This window comes from Zonotrichia albicollis, chromosome 12 (genome assembly GCF_047830755.1).
Source record: "Zonotrichia albicollis isolate bZonAlb1 chromosome 12, bZonAlb1.hap1, whole genome shotgun sequence".
In the NCBI taxonomy this organism is placed as follows: Eukaryota; Metazoa; Chordata; class Aves; order Passeriformes; family Passerellidae; genus Zonotrichia; species Zonotrichia albicollis.
In genome coordinates, this window is record NC_133830.1 from 7,666,344 (window position 1) to 7,682,577 (window position 16,234).

Consider the following 16,234-nt stretch of genomic DNA (forward strand, 5'->3'; position numbering starts at 1 on the left):
ATTAACAGAATTTGCACATTTTGCACCCCCAGCTTGCAATTATAACAATGAATTAATTCACAGTAAACAGGAGGCAAGCGCTTTGCAATGCATAAACAATGTAGTAAGAAACAATTTAAAAAGTCACAGTTTCTGAAACTGCTGTCACTGAGCACAAACTTTTAACACTTACTTAAATAGCTAAAACTGTGCAAAGGTGTCACTTCTGAACACAAACAGTTATACAGAACCCATATAATCTGATGCAAAACCCTTGGGCAAAGAAGGAAAAATAAACAACTAATTTTAGAACCTGAACACTCCATTAGCACTTCTCACCAATTAAAATATGATGCAACTGCTGTCAACAGGCAAATTTTGGTTGCATTTTAAGCACGGATTTAAATACAAAATACACAAGCTACTGCACTGTAACAATAATAAGCCAACTACCTACAAGGAGAATGGAGGCCAACAAGAAGAGACTTTCAGCTGGTTCTCTCTGCCCGTCCAGTGAATGGATGCAATGTTTAAGGGACAGACAGGCTGCACAATCCCTCATTTCCACTCTGACTGCAGTAAATCTATACCATAATCTCCACAAGTCCAAAAGCACCTTAGTAATCTAAATGTCAATGAAAGTCTATAAAAAATTAATCCTTAAACTCAATTTTGATAGCAATGTAGATCTGCACCTAATTATTTGAAGTTACTAGGTATCTATTGTTTCCAGGGGGTTGGGAATGGGGAGGGATGGCTGGACACAAGCCTCTCACTGAGGCCACTAAAGAGAAGTTCAATAGGAACTTATGTCTAAAACCAAATTCACTAAACTTGTCCTAAAAATCTCTTTGTCAAAACCGCTTTATTTTGAGGCATGCATCACAAACTTCACTCAGATACAAACCAAGTTCTTGTAAAATCCAGAAGGGGAGAGGGGGGGTGGGGAAAGGGAAAACAGATTATTCAGGGAAGCATTTCTGAGCACACCAAAGTGACACAAAGGCAGAGAGTGGTTCTCAGTGATGGGAGTTACTCAGGGACATCCTTGTTCCAAAGAAATGTACAGACTAAAACAAAGTCATTTGCTTTCAGTTGAGGACCATCAACATGGGCCAAGACAGAAATGTTTTTATTTACCTCTGCAGTGAAAACTTACTTTTACATTGACACAACATTATCATCATATCCTGCTTATTCAGTGTTCACCTCTTCTTACATTGACGTCCTCTTCCAACCAACACTGGTCATCCCCCAGTCTGACACCTCTCCAAGGAACTCCAGGTCTGACTTCAGACTGTTTAAAAGCAACAATCCAAGTAGATATTTTATAGGAGCAAGGAAAGGGCAAGGGCTGCTTTGGCTAAAGCAGGTAAAGCAGCATTTTCTATGTCTCTTGCAAGCCTCCTGCAAGGACAGAAGATGGAAAGAGTGAGGTGTGGGAAAACTGAACAACTCTTCACTTTGCCTGTGAGAAGTTATCAGATAGCTTTCCCTTCCTGCCAGCAGAATAAATTGTCTCCCAACAGAACATTTAACAGCACTCTGTCAGAGAGACAGGCACATTTTATTTCAAAAAAAGAACAAAGCAGCTGCCACAAGACCAAATAACATCCTGCATTTTGCTCCTAAATACCCCTGCAGCTCTTCAGGGCTCAAGGTTTCATTCATTACATTGCTGCAAGCAGAGAAAAGGATTTTTGAAAGGAGCTTTCCTAAGCTGAGCATCCAAGTCTCAAAACACCTAGATTTTCCTTACAAAGGCCCCCACACTATGAATGCAAAGTCCCTCAAAGCAGGCACTGGACAGGATAAACATCCCTCAGGCATTACTGCAGCATTTATGCACAGAAAAACTGCAACACCCACATCAATTGAGATTTCATGTGCCAGTACTGCTGGCAGGTGCATGATGCAGACATGTTTTAAGTTCTAGAAAATTGTTCATCATTATTCAAATGACTTGATAATTAAGAGCACTAGTACTTCAACTCCCAAGCAAACTTGGAGATGCATAATAAAACCACATGAAAAAAAACCAAAAGGCCATACAGTAACTGTTTTACTTGAACCATAGTTCACTTGAATACTAATTCAAATTGCTGTAAAGTGAGCCATTCAGTGTAGCAAAACACAGTGACTGCATGAACTCCTGAGCTCCCTTACTGCCCTGTGCCCTCATTCCTCCTCCTCCAAAGCAGGGAGTTTATTCCCACCCCTGCTTCCTCCAGCAGCAATATCAGGGGAAAGGAAAAATGAGACAAGAGCAGCAATATCCATGGAGTATCTCAGCAGCATCAGTGCTGTGCTTGCAATCTGCTCCCTAATTCATCTGTTCACTTTCAGGGTGGGAAGAGATTCTGCTTAGGCCACAAATATGTGACAGCTCAAGGCATAAAGCTGGAATCTGCTGTGTCCTGGCAGCTGTGCCTCAAGAAGATGAGAGCACATTGAAATGCAAGCATTTGGAGACACAACCAGCAAGCCCAGATTCATTCAAGAGCACACTTGTCCTCAGTGAAGTGGGCTGAGAGCATCTGGGAGCACTGGAGGACCTGTTAGCAGCACTGAAAGGAAAAAAACAATTTGACTTGCTCTGGGGCAAGTAATCTGTACCCTGCAAAACAGGTAACATGATCATCAGGGCAAGATACTGAGGAATGGGAAAATTAACAGCACTCAAGGATCATTTTTCTGCACTTTTCTTTTTCCTCTAAAGGTTTATGGACACACAAATGTGGAAATCAGCTGCTTTCATCAAAAGTTATTCTCTAGCTGGGCACCTCCAGTTGGCCACACCCCAGGCTCTCCCGCTCAGGATGAAAGGGGCATTAATGCACATCTTCCTTCTCTGACTTGCTTCCAGCCCATGCATGTGCTTACAAAACTGATACTCCGTGGTGGAACTGGGCTGTACCTGGCCATCTGTGAAGTGATGTTCCCATCTACCTGTGCAAGAAAATGCAGATCCACAATTTTCACTTGGAGGAAACACTGACATGAGTTTACCTCACGAAGAAGGAAAAACTTGATAAAGATATTTAGGCACCTAAAGCAGCAAGCAGTCCCCAGAAGGAGTATATAAACCATAAATTAACCCATATGGTGCGTAGCTAAATCCTCAGATGACTCCATATTTTTAAAAACATTTGTCTGACAAGCTTCACTTCCTAAAATACTTAAGAATTGTTGTTTAGAATTAAACTGGAAGTAGCATGGCACATAAACATAAATAACTACAATTTCATCAGCACAGAGGAGCAACTCTATAAAAATGGGAAGCACAATAACTTGGGCAAACAGGAATTGGGCTCATTTTTTTCATAATTTCTCTGATTAAAGTTATATATTAGCTAAAGCACAGTGTTATTAGTAGACCCTTAGGCTTCAGAGCACATCATGCCACATGTTCATTTGGCTGCTAAAAAGCAGCAACCAAATGATTAGCACTTTTTTCCAAGGACAGTTGAGATTAATAGTTTGAAGTCATTCCTTAATTTAACCATGAAACTTGAACATTTAAATTAGAGTCAACTTTAATAACATTTATTTCAGAAAACTGTAAGTATGTTAGTCCTTGAGCACTGATTATAAGATGGATAGAGCTGTTAGCTGTCTTTTCTGTAATTGGAAACAAATTCCAACTATTAAACTTACAGAACTTGATAACAGTGCAGCCAACACTTTGCCCTGCAAAGACCCAGAAACTGGGAGTGAAACCATCACCCTACTGAATCAATAGGTGATTTCCAGGGATATTTTATGGTACCAAGCAGGATTTATTTGTTCCACACAGGTTTCCAGTGTGGATGCAGGTGGGATGGGTGAAGGACACATCTCTGCTTGACTCACAGAAGTCCATCTCTGCTCTAAGACACCCCTTTTCTGAACAGGATCAGAAACCCTCACATCCTCCTTTCCTCGGCACAAAAGAGAGGGTATAGGGGATAAGAGAGCAATAAGAGAAATTCTAACTCATACACACAGGCAAAAAATCCTCCTTTTTTGAAGCAGAGCAACACCCCCAGCCTGGATGCTGGCTTTGCAGGCATTGCAGTATCAGTGAGGGAATTCCAGTTACCCTCAATTGTGTTCCTTTCTTTTTTTTGAATGCATTAAAACCCTTTGCTTCTGTGATGCCTTCCTCCCTCCCAGCTTTAGGAAGCTCTTCCTCTGGCTGCCAGCACAGACAGCTCCTGTGACCACTTGAGGACTTTTGCAAGCTGGGTCCAGGCCCCATTAACCACATGCAAAGCTCTCCCTGGAGTTCCCCCCCACAAAAAGCAAATGACAAGCTCAGCTCTTGCAGCCTGGGAAGGTTCACTTGACTCTCTTTATCTGCAAGGACTCCATTAGCAACTTCCTGTAACGTATTCTGAAACGGCACTGAAAACAAGGGATAATTAAAATGTACGAAGTGTCATCTTCATAAAAGCCACAGGACTAAATAAAGTCTTGGAGGGCCCTCTCCTGTACATTCCGTATTTCTCTACGTGCACAATGCACCTTCCTCTGTAAAACCTTCACCAGACAAAGCCAGTCCTCTCTGTACCTTTAGAAATATCTGAAGTAGCATTTACTTAGTTCATAAGGCATAGCTCCCAGTATAATTTTTCCTCCAAGCAGAAGACAGTTACATGCAAAATTAACTCTCAGCTCAGATCTGTGAAGATTCAAGATCAAAAATCCCATTTATGCAGTTACCAGGTTAGCAACAATTTGATTCATTACCAAAGAGCTAATCCAGACTCAAGAAAATTACTGTTATTTATGCATCCATCCTAAGATAATGGTAGCAATTGTCATTGCTTAGACGACAGGAATGTCAAAGAAGAGCTAAGAACTGCACAAATGTGTACCTTTTACTTCACAAAAAAATATTTACTCTCTCTTGGCAAAGCACCAAGAAATCAGATAGTAAGAATATCGCCTTAATGCTAATATTTATGTCTTACTGATGTTTGGTACTGTGAATTTAGATTAATGATAAACAAACCCCATGGAAACAACCTCTCTTACCTTGTCCTGGTTTGATTTATTAACCAATTCAATTACCAGTGACAAGCCACAGAGAAATGCACTAAACAGTTCAGAAAGAGGAAAAACCTTACCCACATTTTTTTTTGCCAGAGTGGCTCCTTTCTCTTACTGCAACCAAAAGAACAACAACAAAAATACCTACTTAAACAGTGAAACCCTGTTACAACACTACTAACAAAGAAATACTGCAAAGACTTATTTTCTACACGGTTCATTTATTGTTACTGAACAAAGAAAAGAATAGCCTTTATGTTCCCTCACAAAGTAAAGTGATTTGCAGGGGAGAGAACAAGTAGTGACCTCTCTTCCATTTAAAGGGAGCTAGATATGAAACAGAGGGAAGAAGGATGCTTACAAATTGAAACCAAGCTGACAAACACCTTACTTCTTTAATCCTCTCTAAAAAATGCCATGAAAAGGTACAGAAGCATTCGTGGTAGATACTAAATGGTTAATATCTGGCCGGGATTCCCTGCCAACAGAAATTCCGATGATTTGCCATTGGATGTTGTCAGCACCAATGTCCTGCTATAGCCCACAGAGATCCTCCCTGCAGCTTCCCTGCCTCGGGCATCTCCGATGTGCGGGATCGGAGCCGGAGGCTCCCGTTCCTCGGGATGTTTCACTCGGAGCCCCGGCTGCACACCGGGCACCGCTGCTCTTCAGAGGGAAGCTCGGCCAGCGAGCAGGCACCGGGCTCTAACACGGTGTACAAAAACTAAAGGCACAAAAGCCTTTCTGGAAAATAGTTTGCTTTCCAGGCAAAGCTTTAGCAACGAAGAGCCCCGAAACATTCCCGAGTATTACACAGCTGGTTTATGGCTCCTGGCATTAAAGAGTTTACCAACACTCTGCAAGCGTCCTGCTACCCTCTGCTTGCATCCATCTTCATATTCGAACCATAATGCAAATATTATCTGGTTCAAACAGCGCTGATCTAAATCAGCAAGTCATACAATACTGTCATATTAAACCAACATCAGGGCTTGTTTTCCTGCAGCATTCCCGGAGCCTGCCTTCTAGATGTAATTACTATACAATATATATCAGAACCAGAGAGAAAGGCATCACTCCAAAGGCTGAAATTGAGAAGAAATCAATAGAAAGAAGATAAATGTTTCGTCAAAAGCTGCAGAGGTATTAACCCTCTCCCCAACTTAGTTTCTGTTGGCTTCAAATCATTTTACCATGTGAGAAGCTGCTGGAAGGAATGGGATGGGTCTATCTGCTTAGCTCTGCATTTGGTGTTAGGGGAAAAAGGGCATTCCAGGAAGAAATTTTAAAAATAAAAAGGAAAAAAAAGAGAACGCATAAGTGAAAGTTCCTATAGAACCTCCAGAATTGAATTATTTCACTAGGCTCTTGCACACCTGGCCGGGGCCAACAGGCAGGGCACCCTCCGGAGCAAGGGCGGGAGAAGCCGCGGAGGGGGCGGATCCCTGGAGCAGGGGCTCGCGGTGCCCCGGAGCCCCATCCCCGCCGGGAAGGATGGAGGGAGCCCCGGGCACTGTGACCCCCGCGGTCCCTCGGGACTCCCGGCCCTGCCCGGGGTGCTCGGATCCCGACGGGAGCGCGCGCGGGGCGGGGGCGCGCCGGGCGGGGCTCGCGCTGCGCGCCGGCGGAGGGGCGCGCGCCCCGCGGGGGCGCCGGCGGCCCCACAGCGCCCCTGGCGGGCGGCGCGGGCACTGCGGAGGCGGCGGGAGGGAGCCCGAGCCCCGCGAGTTCCCCCGGGCCGGGGCCGCGCGTCCCAGCGCGGGGCACTGCGGGGCGGGAGAGCGCACACCCGGCCCCGGAACACGCGAGCCCCGCGGTTCGACACGGGGCGAGAAGCGATACACAGGCACCGGCCGTGGGGTTCGAAGTGGGGGGAGAACTGTACGGTGGTCGCCGAGTGCCCCCCGCCCGCGGAACCCCCTCCCGCGGGTGCGCGGTGGTGGCTGCACAGCTCCAGCCCCGGTGCGGAGCGGGCGCGCAGCCCCGCGGGACTGCCCCCCGCGCTGCCAAGGTCAGCACGCGGCACGGCGAGACCCCCACCGCGGACACGAGTGGGTGGGGAGGGCAGGAAGCCGCGCAGCGCCAAGTTTCTGGCGGGGGAACCGGGGGGCTGCGGCGCGGGGTCGGAGCGCGGAGTCACGCTGCCTTTCGGGGCGGCGAGCGGCGGTCCCGCAGCACAAAGGGAGCTCCAGGCAGCCCCACGAAAGAAGAGCAGCGCGCAAGGACCCCCCCGCGCCCGCCCCGCGCTGCGCTGCAATGCACCGGAGACCGGGGACACCGCGCCGGCAGCGCGGAGCCCAGCCCGTGCTCGGCTCACGGCCCCACTCGCGGGCAACGCTGCCCGCAGCCGCGAGAGTGCTGCGGAGCGGGAGGACACCCAGCGCTGGGGCCGCCCCGGCAAAGGGGCCCCCGCGATCCCCCGCGCATCCTCCGCGCCCGCGGGGCGCCCCGCCGGTTCCCCACGGGGGTCGCGGACACGTGTGGACAAGGCACCCGGAGCCCCCCCAGCCGCCGCGCTCACTCACCGGGGAAGCACACCACATCATGGAGCACGGAGCTGGTGATTTTCAAGAAAAAGATCCACCAACACGGTTGCAGTAGCCTCCGCATGTCCAAAGCCGCACATCGAAAGGGGAAAGGGGCTAAAATAATTAACACACAGGGGGAGGAAAAAAAAAAAAAAAAAAAGGGGGGAGGGGGGCAAAAAAAAAAAAAAAACTTGTTGAAAATAAGTTTCTCCCCGCACCCCTGTTCCTGCGGGAGAAAGCGGGGGGCTCCTGCTCGCCTCCTCTACGGGGGAAAAAAAAAATTCCCCCAAGCGCGGGGCAGGGGGAGCGCAGAGTGAGCGCCGGCGGGGCGCGGGGACCCCCCCGCGCGGCTCGGCGGGCCGGGGCGGCGCGGCTCAGGCGGGCAGCAGCGGCGGGGCGCGCATGCCGCGGACGGACGGGGCGCTCACAGCCGCCTCCGCGCACGGGCGGGCGGGCGGCGGTCAGCCGGGGCCCCGGCGCGCTCCATCCTGCCGTACAGGAAGTGGCGGGCGAGCCCGGATCCTGGCGGAGACTTTAAAGCGGGGCGAGGGAGAGAGAGGGAGAGAGAGCGCGGCGCGGCGGCGAGGCGAGGCGAGGAGAGGCGGCGGCGCGCCGGGCGCCCCGGCGGCGCGCCCCCGCCGCCCTTAAAGCGGCCGCGGCGGCGGGGCGGGGGCGCGCTCCCGTGCACGCTCCCGCTCCCGTGCACGCTCCCGCCGCCGCCTGTGTGCGTGTATCTGTGGAGGACGCCGCCGGCAGCGGTGGGGTTTGGGGCCGGTGTGTCACCGAGCCGCGGAAATTCGCAGTTTCGGGCTCCGCGCTCTCGCCCCTGGGAGTTCCGCGTCTCGTTCTGCCGCCCCCCGGTGCGTGCTGAGAGGGGGTTCTCTGTCCTTCGTTGGCCCCCCGCTACTTGTGTGCATCACTCGGGGTGCTGTCAGAGGGGTCCGGCCCCACTCCCCGCCCCAATCCCACGCGGTTTCCCATCCGCTTCGAATCTGTCCCCCACAGAATCACGCAGCTCAGCGCTGTGCCGGGTATTTCCAGAAATCCTCATGGAAATCGTACAGATTTTGTTCTTCTCCAGTGGAACGTGTCTTTTTGGGTGCTGCAAAAGACACTTCCACCCCCACTACCCCTAGAATCACATAGATTTTTCCTCCCCCAGTAATGCTCATCATTCTGGATATTGCTGGAAGCATCCCACAAAATGCTATTTTTCCCCCAGTATTGTGCATTATACTAGATATTTCCAGAGAGCCACCTCAAAATGAGATAATTGTTTGGTGTTTCTGCAAAGTCAGATGAATGCTGTCCCAAGCCACTCTGCATCCACCCCCCACACCCCTCCGGCAGCAGTTTCTGAATGAGTGATAATTTTGCACAGGAAACAGAAGCAGAAAATGGTGTGAATTCAGGATGAAGGGATGGTTGCTTGCACTTGGTATTTCCTGGCTGTGCTGTGGTCTGCTGATGCTTAAATTTCATTCAGTGGTACTTTTTGTCTGTTTCTTTGTTAATTACATCCATTGCAGGGATTCTGTTTCAGAAAGGAAAGGGTTTGGCCAGGTTTATCAGCGAGTGGTGTGCTCAGCCCTGGCTCTGTCAATTGCTCTGCTCCTCTTTCCCTACCTGCAAACCTTCCACATTTGTGATGTTTCCAGAGCAGAGGAGATGGTCGGCAGGAGGAAGAACGGAGAAGGAAAATTCAGAAGTCATTTATGGATAGCAGTGATTTTCTCTCCCCCTTCCTCAGCTCGGGGGTCACTAGAGCAGCACCCTCAGGTAATTAGCACTGTCTGCAAGTGGTTGTGTGTCCATCCAGGTTTACCCCACTCATTACAAGATGCCAAGGCAGTGGATTATGCTGAATCCAAAGGGCCCCTCATCAGGAGACATTTGTAGCCTTTGCTTTGACTTCCTCTCTCCACACACCAGGTCATGACTGCCAAAAATCACAGTTGGAAGTTAAAAGTGCAGTCCTCATTGGCCAAAACTGCTCATCCCAGTAGGGATTTTTCAAGTCTAAGGATGTAAGACCTGATTAGATATTCTCTGCCCTTGAGGACACTACCCGTTGGGGTGTTCAAAAATTAGAGAGGGTACTTGTGTAAGGATTTAGCAAAAATTTATAGGCCCTGGAGAAAGGTCTCATCCAACTTGTCCATTAAATCATTTCCCAGAACATGGTTTCAACTCTCATAAAAAACAAAGATACATTTTTAAGAACTAGATTTTCTAGATGTTTTTTGTTCCTATGAAAATCAAAATCAAATCCCCACCTGCCTTGACCTTTCGGATTCTGCCGTGACATCTGGGCTCAGTTACTTATTGGGCTGTTCAGAAAAACCTGCAAAATATTCCCCTTTCAGCAATTGATTGCAACTTTTCTGTTCTATTTCAGCAGATAGAGAGGCAGGTTCTACACCAATACTGAGGCTTGCCTCTTCAAGTGATGTCTCCCTGGTACTACAAGAGGCAATCTTAAGGTGTTTCAATCTAAAAGTGGGTTTCAACAAGTCTCATTACATGAGAAAAGTTATTACACACTATTGCAATATCACAAAAGAAGAGTAAAAGCAGTGGATTTTTTTTCAAAGAGCAGTTTGAATTAGTATTTTTCTCACTGATTAAAAATCCTTTGCAAAAGCTGTCAATTGCACCATTTTATATTTAAAGCATATTTTTAAATTAGTTTAGGGGTTTCTCTCCTGGAAAATGACAAACCTGAAACTGGACCCATATCTTGGAATTGGAGGAATTTTGCATTTTCCATTCTTGGCGCAAACATGAAAGTAAGATATAAAATGCATAATCAGAGTTCTGAGTTCTGTCTCCTGAGGAGCACAGATGACTTCAGATCTCTCTAAGCTGCTAAGGAAGATTTTAGAATGGCAGAGCTCCCATCAAAAACCAGAGGTGTTCGGGCTGGATATCCACAGAAGTCGCCTCGGGTCTGAACTTCTTAAAACAAATCTGCAAAAGCCCAATGTCAGCACGACCAGCTTGGTTCAGCCTGCTGTGGTACAACATGTACAATGACCCACTTTTCCTGGAGTGGGAAATCAATCATTGCATCCTCACACATCAGTTTAGGAGCTCTGGTGGCTGAAGTAGCTTTGTTTCCCATTAGCAATTTGGGTGGGCAGAGAAATGGAAAGATGGATGATGGAGATGCAGAGAACAAAATTAAACGCGGTTAAATGAGGATCCATTTCCTGCATGCAGTATCTCTGTGCCCGAGGCACGCTGCCCATCAACAACACACAGGTACAAATGGGCCTGCAGACGGATCTTTAGCTGCCCAAACACAGCAAAGTGCATCAGCAGGATGCTGCTCTGCTGGGCTGGGGCTGCCTGGCTGTGGAGCAGCCAATCTGACAGGACAGCTGACTCTTCCCAGCCACTGAAGTGCTGTGGCTGGTGTGATTAAAATAACTGCTGCATTATTGAGGGATTGAGAGGGGACATTATAACCCAGTGCAGCTAAACCAGACCAATGGGTGCTCTGCAAACCTTGCAATATTTATGGTTAGCAAAGCAGGTGATGTCAAGGTGAGAGGAATGGGACACGCAGTTTGCTTGGAACAGTGAATAAAAGATAACTTTTATCCTTCTTTTCCCCCCTCCTGTTTGAACAAGTAATATTTTTATGCTGTCTTCACCAACATATGGGTATGACTCCTGGGAAAGAAATGAAAGTCTGTTAATTTATTTGATCAGACATGAGAAATAATAGAAAACTGAAAGGAAGAGTTGTATTTGTCGTTTGTTTGAATTAGTGAAAAGCTGAAGAAAGCAGAAAATATTGCTAGGAGTTCAAAGATGAGAGGTTTTATTGAATTAGAAAATTATTAATAGCATTAATCATTTCCAAAACAGGCTTCTTAACATCTATAATGACTAAGTAAAGGATTGGAGAAATAAAAATCAAAGAAAAAAGTCAGATACACAAAGTTACACTTGTTTTTGTGTCTAGAAAGAAAGGGATGAATTTTCCTTTATTTACTGCCAGCCTCACTGGAATGGTTAATCTGTGGGGAAAAGACCAGGTGAGGATCTAGCCCTGAAAGGATAATTCAATATGAAGTATGAAGAAGCAGCTACAGTTCAGATTATAAGTAATGTGACATAAAAACTTCTAGATTAATTCAGCAGCCCTAGTTCCTGTTCAGTTTTGCATGGAAAGGAAAAAAAGGATGCTGAGTTTCATAAATTATACTATTGCAGAATTAGTTTCTCGAAGCCTCAGGACAGATGCATTCTTCTCAGAGTATTCTGTGAGGCTTTGAAGGTCTTAACAAGGCATCTGAGAACCTGCAGAGAACCAGAGGTGGAGGGCAAGCAAAGCGCTGTGACAAAAGAGAGGGCTTTATCTCAATATAATCATATCAATGGGCTTTGTTGTTTGATTTATGAAGACATAAAAATAAATGAACTCAGAGGTGCAGGTAAAGCAAAAGGTATGAAAGACGTTAATGGGTGATGCAAACTCTGGCTAAGACACAGGCTGTGGGTCAGAGATTGCTGCAAGTGTTGCAGGCTGCACATCCACAGCTCAACCAGCATGACAGGAATGGGCACTGACTTCAGAGATGCTCCAAGATGTCCTGGCTGGGAAGGGTCCCACAGGGTTTGCACAAAGCTTTTTTGGAAGACCAATACATTTATTTTCTTGTGTTCTAAAAAAGGAGCCGCCACCTTAGGGCAGCCTTAGGCTAAATCACTCAGAACAGACACTGGTCACATGCTGAGATGCCTACTTGAAAACTTGGAATTAACCTTGAAGTCAAACAGTTCTTTTGTCTTTCGAAACAGCCCCAAAATAGCTGTGTTTGTAAAGTGTGTGTGGAGGGTTGGACTGATCAGCAGCGAGTTTCTCTCCCAAAAGCAGCTGTAGTTCAGAGCCCTGTGGTACGACCTTGCTAGGGCCCTGGGTGTGTGTTTAATTCACAAATCCTCTCCTGGTAAGAGAAGAATATAACAATCTATCATCGGTGTGGCAGCGAGCAGAGCAAGCATGTTCATGACTAGAGCTGAGGGATGAGATGAGAGACCCAGATTTCTGTCCTGCTTGTCTGTGGCCATGTCTGTGACTCAGAGGAGTTACTGCCTTGGCAGAATTTAAGGTGGAAACTAACGAGACAACAGAGTTAGGGTCTTCCATTATTGGTGCAAATATTGATTGTAGGTTTCAATACTATTTGGGTTCAATGAAAGTCTTGGGATCCTCAGCTGCAGAGAAGCAGAAATGCTTTGAGTGAGAAGGCTCTATCCATGCTTGACGTTTTTCCACTCTCGTGCAGCTTGCCAGGGAGATAACTGCAACTGTTGGGTTTTCCTACACAGTGAAGTTGATTCAAGGACAGGCAGGGTTTGCAGGCAGTGTGAACTCAGGCTGAATGTACGCTGCTGTAAGGAGCAGCAGGGGTGTGGTGTGCTGGATCCAGACATGCTACAGACACAGTTACCATGAGCAATCTTCTTGTCCACATTCCAGCCCCCTGTTCTTCCTGGACTTCACAAAGCCAGTAGCATGATGAGATACCTACTCTTTTAAAGGCTTCATGCACTACAAGCAAAACATCATTAAAACCACAGACAAAATTGGTGAGAATGAATAAATTAATTGAAGTGGAATTTCTGCTCTTCCTTTCCCCTCTTTCACTCCTCTGCTGATTTCTGCCAAAGTTAGTGTGATATGTCCCTGTCCTCCTGCACAGATGTCAAAAAGACGTGTCAGAAGCTGCTGGTGAAAGGTAAAGACACAGGTGAGCTGTGCTCCCAAGGGGAGAGGCAGTAATGACTCTGTAACAACGTGTGACCTTCTGCTGTAAACCCATTGCAAATGGGGTCCAAAGCCAGGCCCCCGAAATTGCTCCACAATGAAGACCAATCAAGCAGACTGCAAAAAACCACTTTCCTAGCCAATCCCAGGAGAGCACTTTCATGAAACAAAAATCTGTTCTATAAATGGTAGAAGCATCCTCCCAATCTGTTTAAGGAAAGAAGAGAAAGTTAAAGAGCAATGTTTGCCATCCTCATGTTCACTCAGAGATACACTCTCTTTGCAGGAATAAGATGATGTGCAAACTTGTATATTCTGGCTATCTTTTTTAGTTGGTAATGTCTTACAAAAGCTTGTACAGATGTGAATAATTGCATTTCAGAAACTAATGCAGCCCCTGGTGGGAGGGTGCAAGAGGAATGGCCTTGACAGAACAAGGAAAGAAATAACGCTTGAGAAGGACAGGAAAAGTAACTGTTACTTTATTTTGGGTCCCTGCATTTCAGCAGAGAAATGCAGCTTGCAGATTACAGCATAGCTCTGGTTTTGCTATTCCTTTCTGGTTTCAGATATCTGTGTTTTTTGGTGTTTGAGCTTTTTATTTTCCTTAAAACATTAGCAGTTACTCAAATATAGACTTGTGTAAAGCACTCTGGATTTGAGTGTGGACAGGCAGTACATTAGCTAATATGATTCCATTAAAAAAGGATTCCATAGCCAGTGCCCCAATTAAATGAAGAAGTGTCAATATTAATAAACCTCCCAAAGAAAGGGATAAAATCAGATGCCCCAGTGACCCCTCAGACATGAGTTATTCAGATCAATACATACCCATAAGCACCGATGGAGATAGATAAACAACAACAATGTATCCAGGCCGCTGAGGTTTGGCAGTACAGCACGCCCACAAAGTCTCCTTTGTTTGCTCTGTTTTACTTTCCATTCCCTTATTCTCCAGTGTCAGGAGCATGAGCTACTTGTCTGCAAGCTCCAGTTTCTTGCTTGGAGCTCATCCTGTCTCCTCTTGATGCCTGGACTAAAAAGGATTTCTTGGAAGCGTAAAGACGCCGTCCAAAACGTTGAATAAGCAGTAATCCAAATCCCTGACAGCTTACATCCCTAATGCAACCGAAATGATTTTCATTCATCTTTTCAATTGTCATCAAATACAGATCCACTGCAGCTGGGCACAGCTCCACTGGGCATTCCCTTTCCTGGAATTGCACCTACTTGGATCCAAGTCAAAGTTTTGCCAGGGCAAGGAGGGATGTGACCAAATACCACAAAAATGCAGTTGTTGCTTTCTGCAGTGTTTTGCTGCTGTGGGAGTGTGGCAAGGCTTATCTTTTCTCCCCAGATTTCATGTTCACGATGCATATCTTCGTGCCATCAAGGTCTGGTAGTTACAATGCATCCTGCTCACAGCTACAGTGTTGGAGGGTTTGAAACATTTTAGAATTTCAGCATCTCTTTTTGCTGATTTCAGATGAATGGAAGAAGAGGATGCCAAGTTCCTGAAAACAGTAAACACTTTAATAAACACAATGAACACTGGGCCCAATTTTACCTTTGTCTATGCTGGTGCAAATCTAACTTCTCTTCATGCAGCTGACAGCTAATTTGAGACAGTGTAACATGGGACAGAGTCAAACCCTTTAATTTGGAAGAAGACAATTGCTTCCTCTGGCCCATGTACAAGAAAATAGACATAAGATATACAAAATAGACAAAAGACATACGAAATAGACAAAAGACAAACATAAGTAGTAGAAACTGGGGTTTTTGGGGGTTTTTTTTGGCTTTTTTTTTTTGGTTTTTTGGTGGATTTTTTTTTGTTTGTGTGGTTTTTGTTGGTTTTTTTTTTTTTTTTTTTGTTTGGTTTTTTGTTTGTTTGTTTGGGGTTTTTTTGGATTTTTTTTGGCTTTTTTTGTGGTTTTGGGTAAAAATATTCAGTTCTGTACTGAAAACTAGGCTTTCCTAGCTAAGCCAAAAAGAGGAATGTTTATCATAAGTGACCTGAAGAGGAGTACAACTAACATGTGTTTAGGACCTTGAAGTGTTGTGTTAGTTCACGCAAATTTATAATGCCAATTTTAAAATAACTAATGACGTCCAAATAGATATTAGCGTCTATTAAAGGCATCATCTTAAGACACATTGATGGGGGAAAAGGGAGCTGAGAATTAAATTGTTAAGACTAATTCATAGCAAAAGAATATGAGACCTCACAATTCCTCCCACGGCATCACAGTTAGTAAAATATTACACCTTTTTTTTTTAATTAATTTTTTTTCCTGTAGCAGAAACACAACAGAGTGGCATTATTCTCTCGGGGTCAATATTAATTGCAAGCCGACGGCCACTCGTGAGCACGGGGGTGTCCCCGGGTTTGCTGCCGAGCATCCCCAGCCCGGGGCTGAGCCCGAGGCGCCTTCGAGCCACACGGGGGAGTCGCAATGCGCGCACGGCCGGGATCGCGCTCATAAATCACTCCTGCCAACCTGATTCCTGCGTGCTGCCGCCTTGTCAGTCTGTCCGGGAGGTAACACCAGATCTGCAACACTTAGCGCAGCAAAAAACAAAGCTGGAAACGCGGTGTTTCTGTAGCAGAACGGGCTGTGAGTATGGTGGGTCGGGGTTTTTTTAGGGGGAGAAATCTGTGCCGAGAGTTATTCTCTTTACTGAACGCTGAGCTTGCCTGGTGATGCCGTGTAGAACAGTAAGAAAAGTCAAATCTCAGCCATCAGCAATAAAGCACTAGGGATTTTGTGTAACCCATTGGGAAAGCAGAGGGTGTGGCAGGCTCGTAGGTGACAGGACAACACGGAATCTCACAGCGGCAGCGGAACAGGAGCCAGGCCCCATCATCAGCCCTATCACCACATTTCTCACTGCAAGGGTTGCACAGCCC

At 46.4% G+C, this 16,234-nt stretch overlaps 1 protein-coding gene across 1 annotated transcript in view; it reads right to left on the reverse strand.

Annotated features, from left to right (window-relative positions):
- Positions 1-8,188, reverse strand: part of PTPRG (protein tyrosine phosphatase receptor type G) — a 387,825-nt gene extending 379,637 nt beyond the window's left edge. Inside the window, exon 1 of the mRNA XM_074550465.1 lies at positions 7,539-8,188. Within this exon, the coding sequence (XP_074406566.1) occupies positions 7,539-7,623 (85 nt within the window). The 5' untranslated portion in view covers positions 7,624-8,188. The remainder of the gene's footprint in view (positions 1-7,538) is intronic.
- Positions 8,189-16,234: the final 8,046 nt, after the last annotated feature.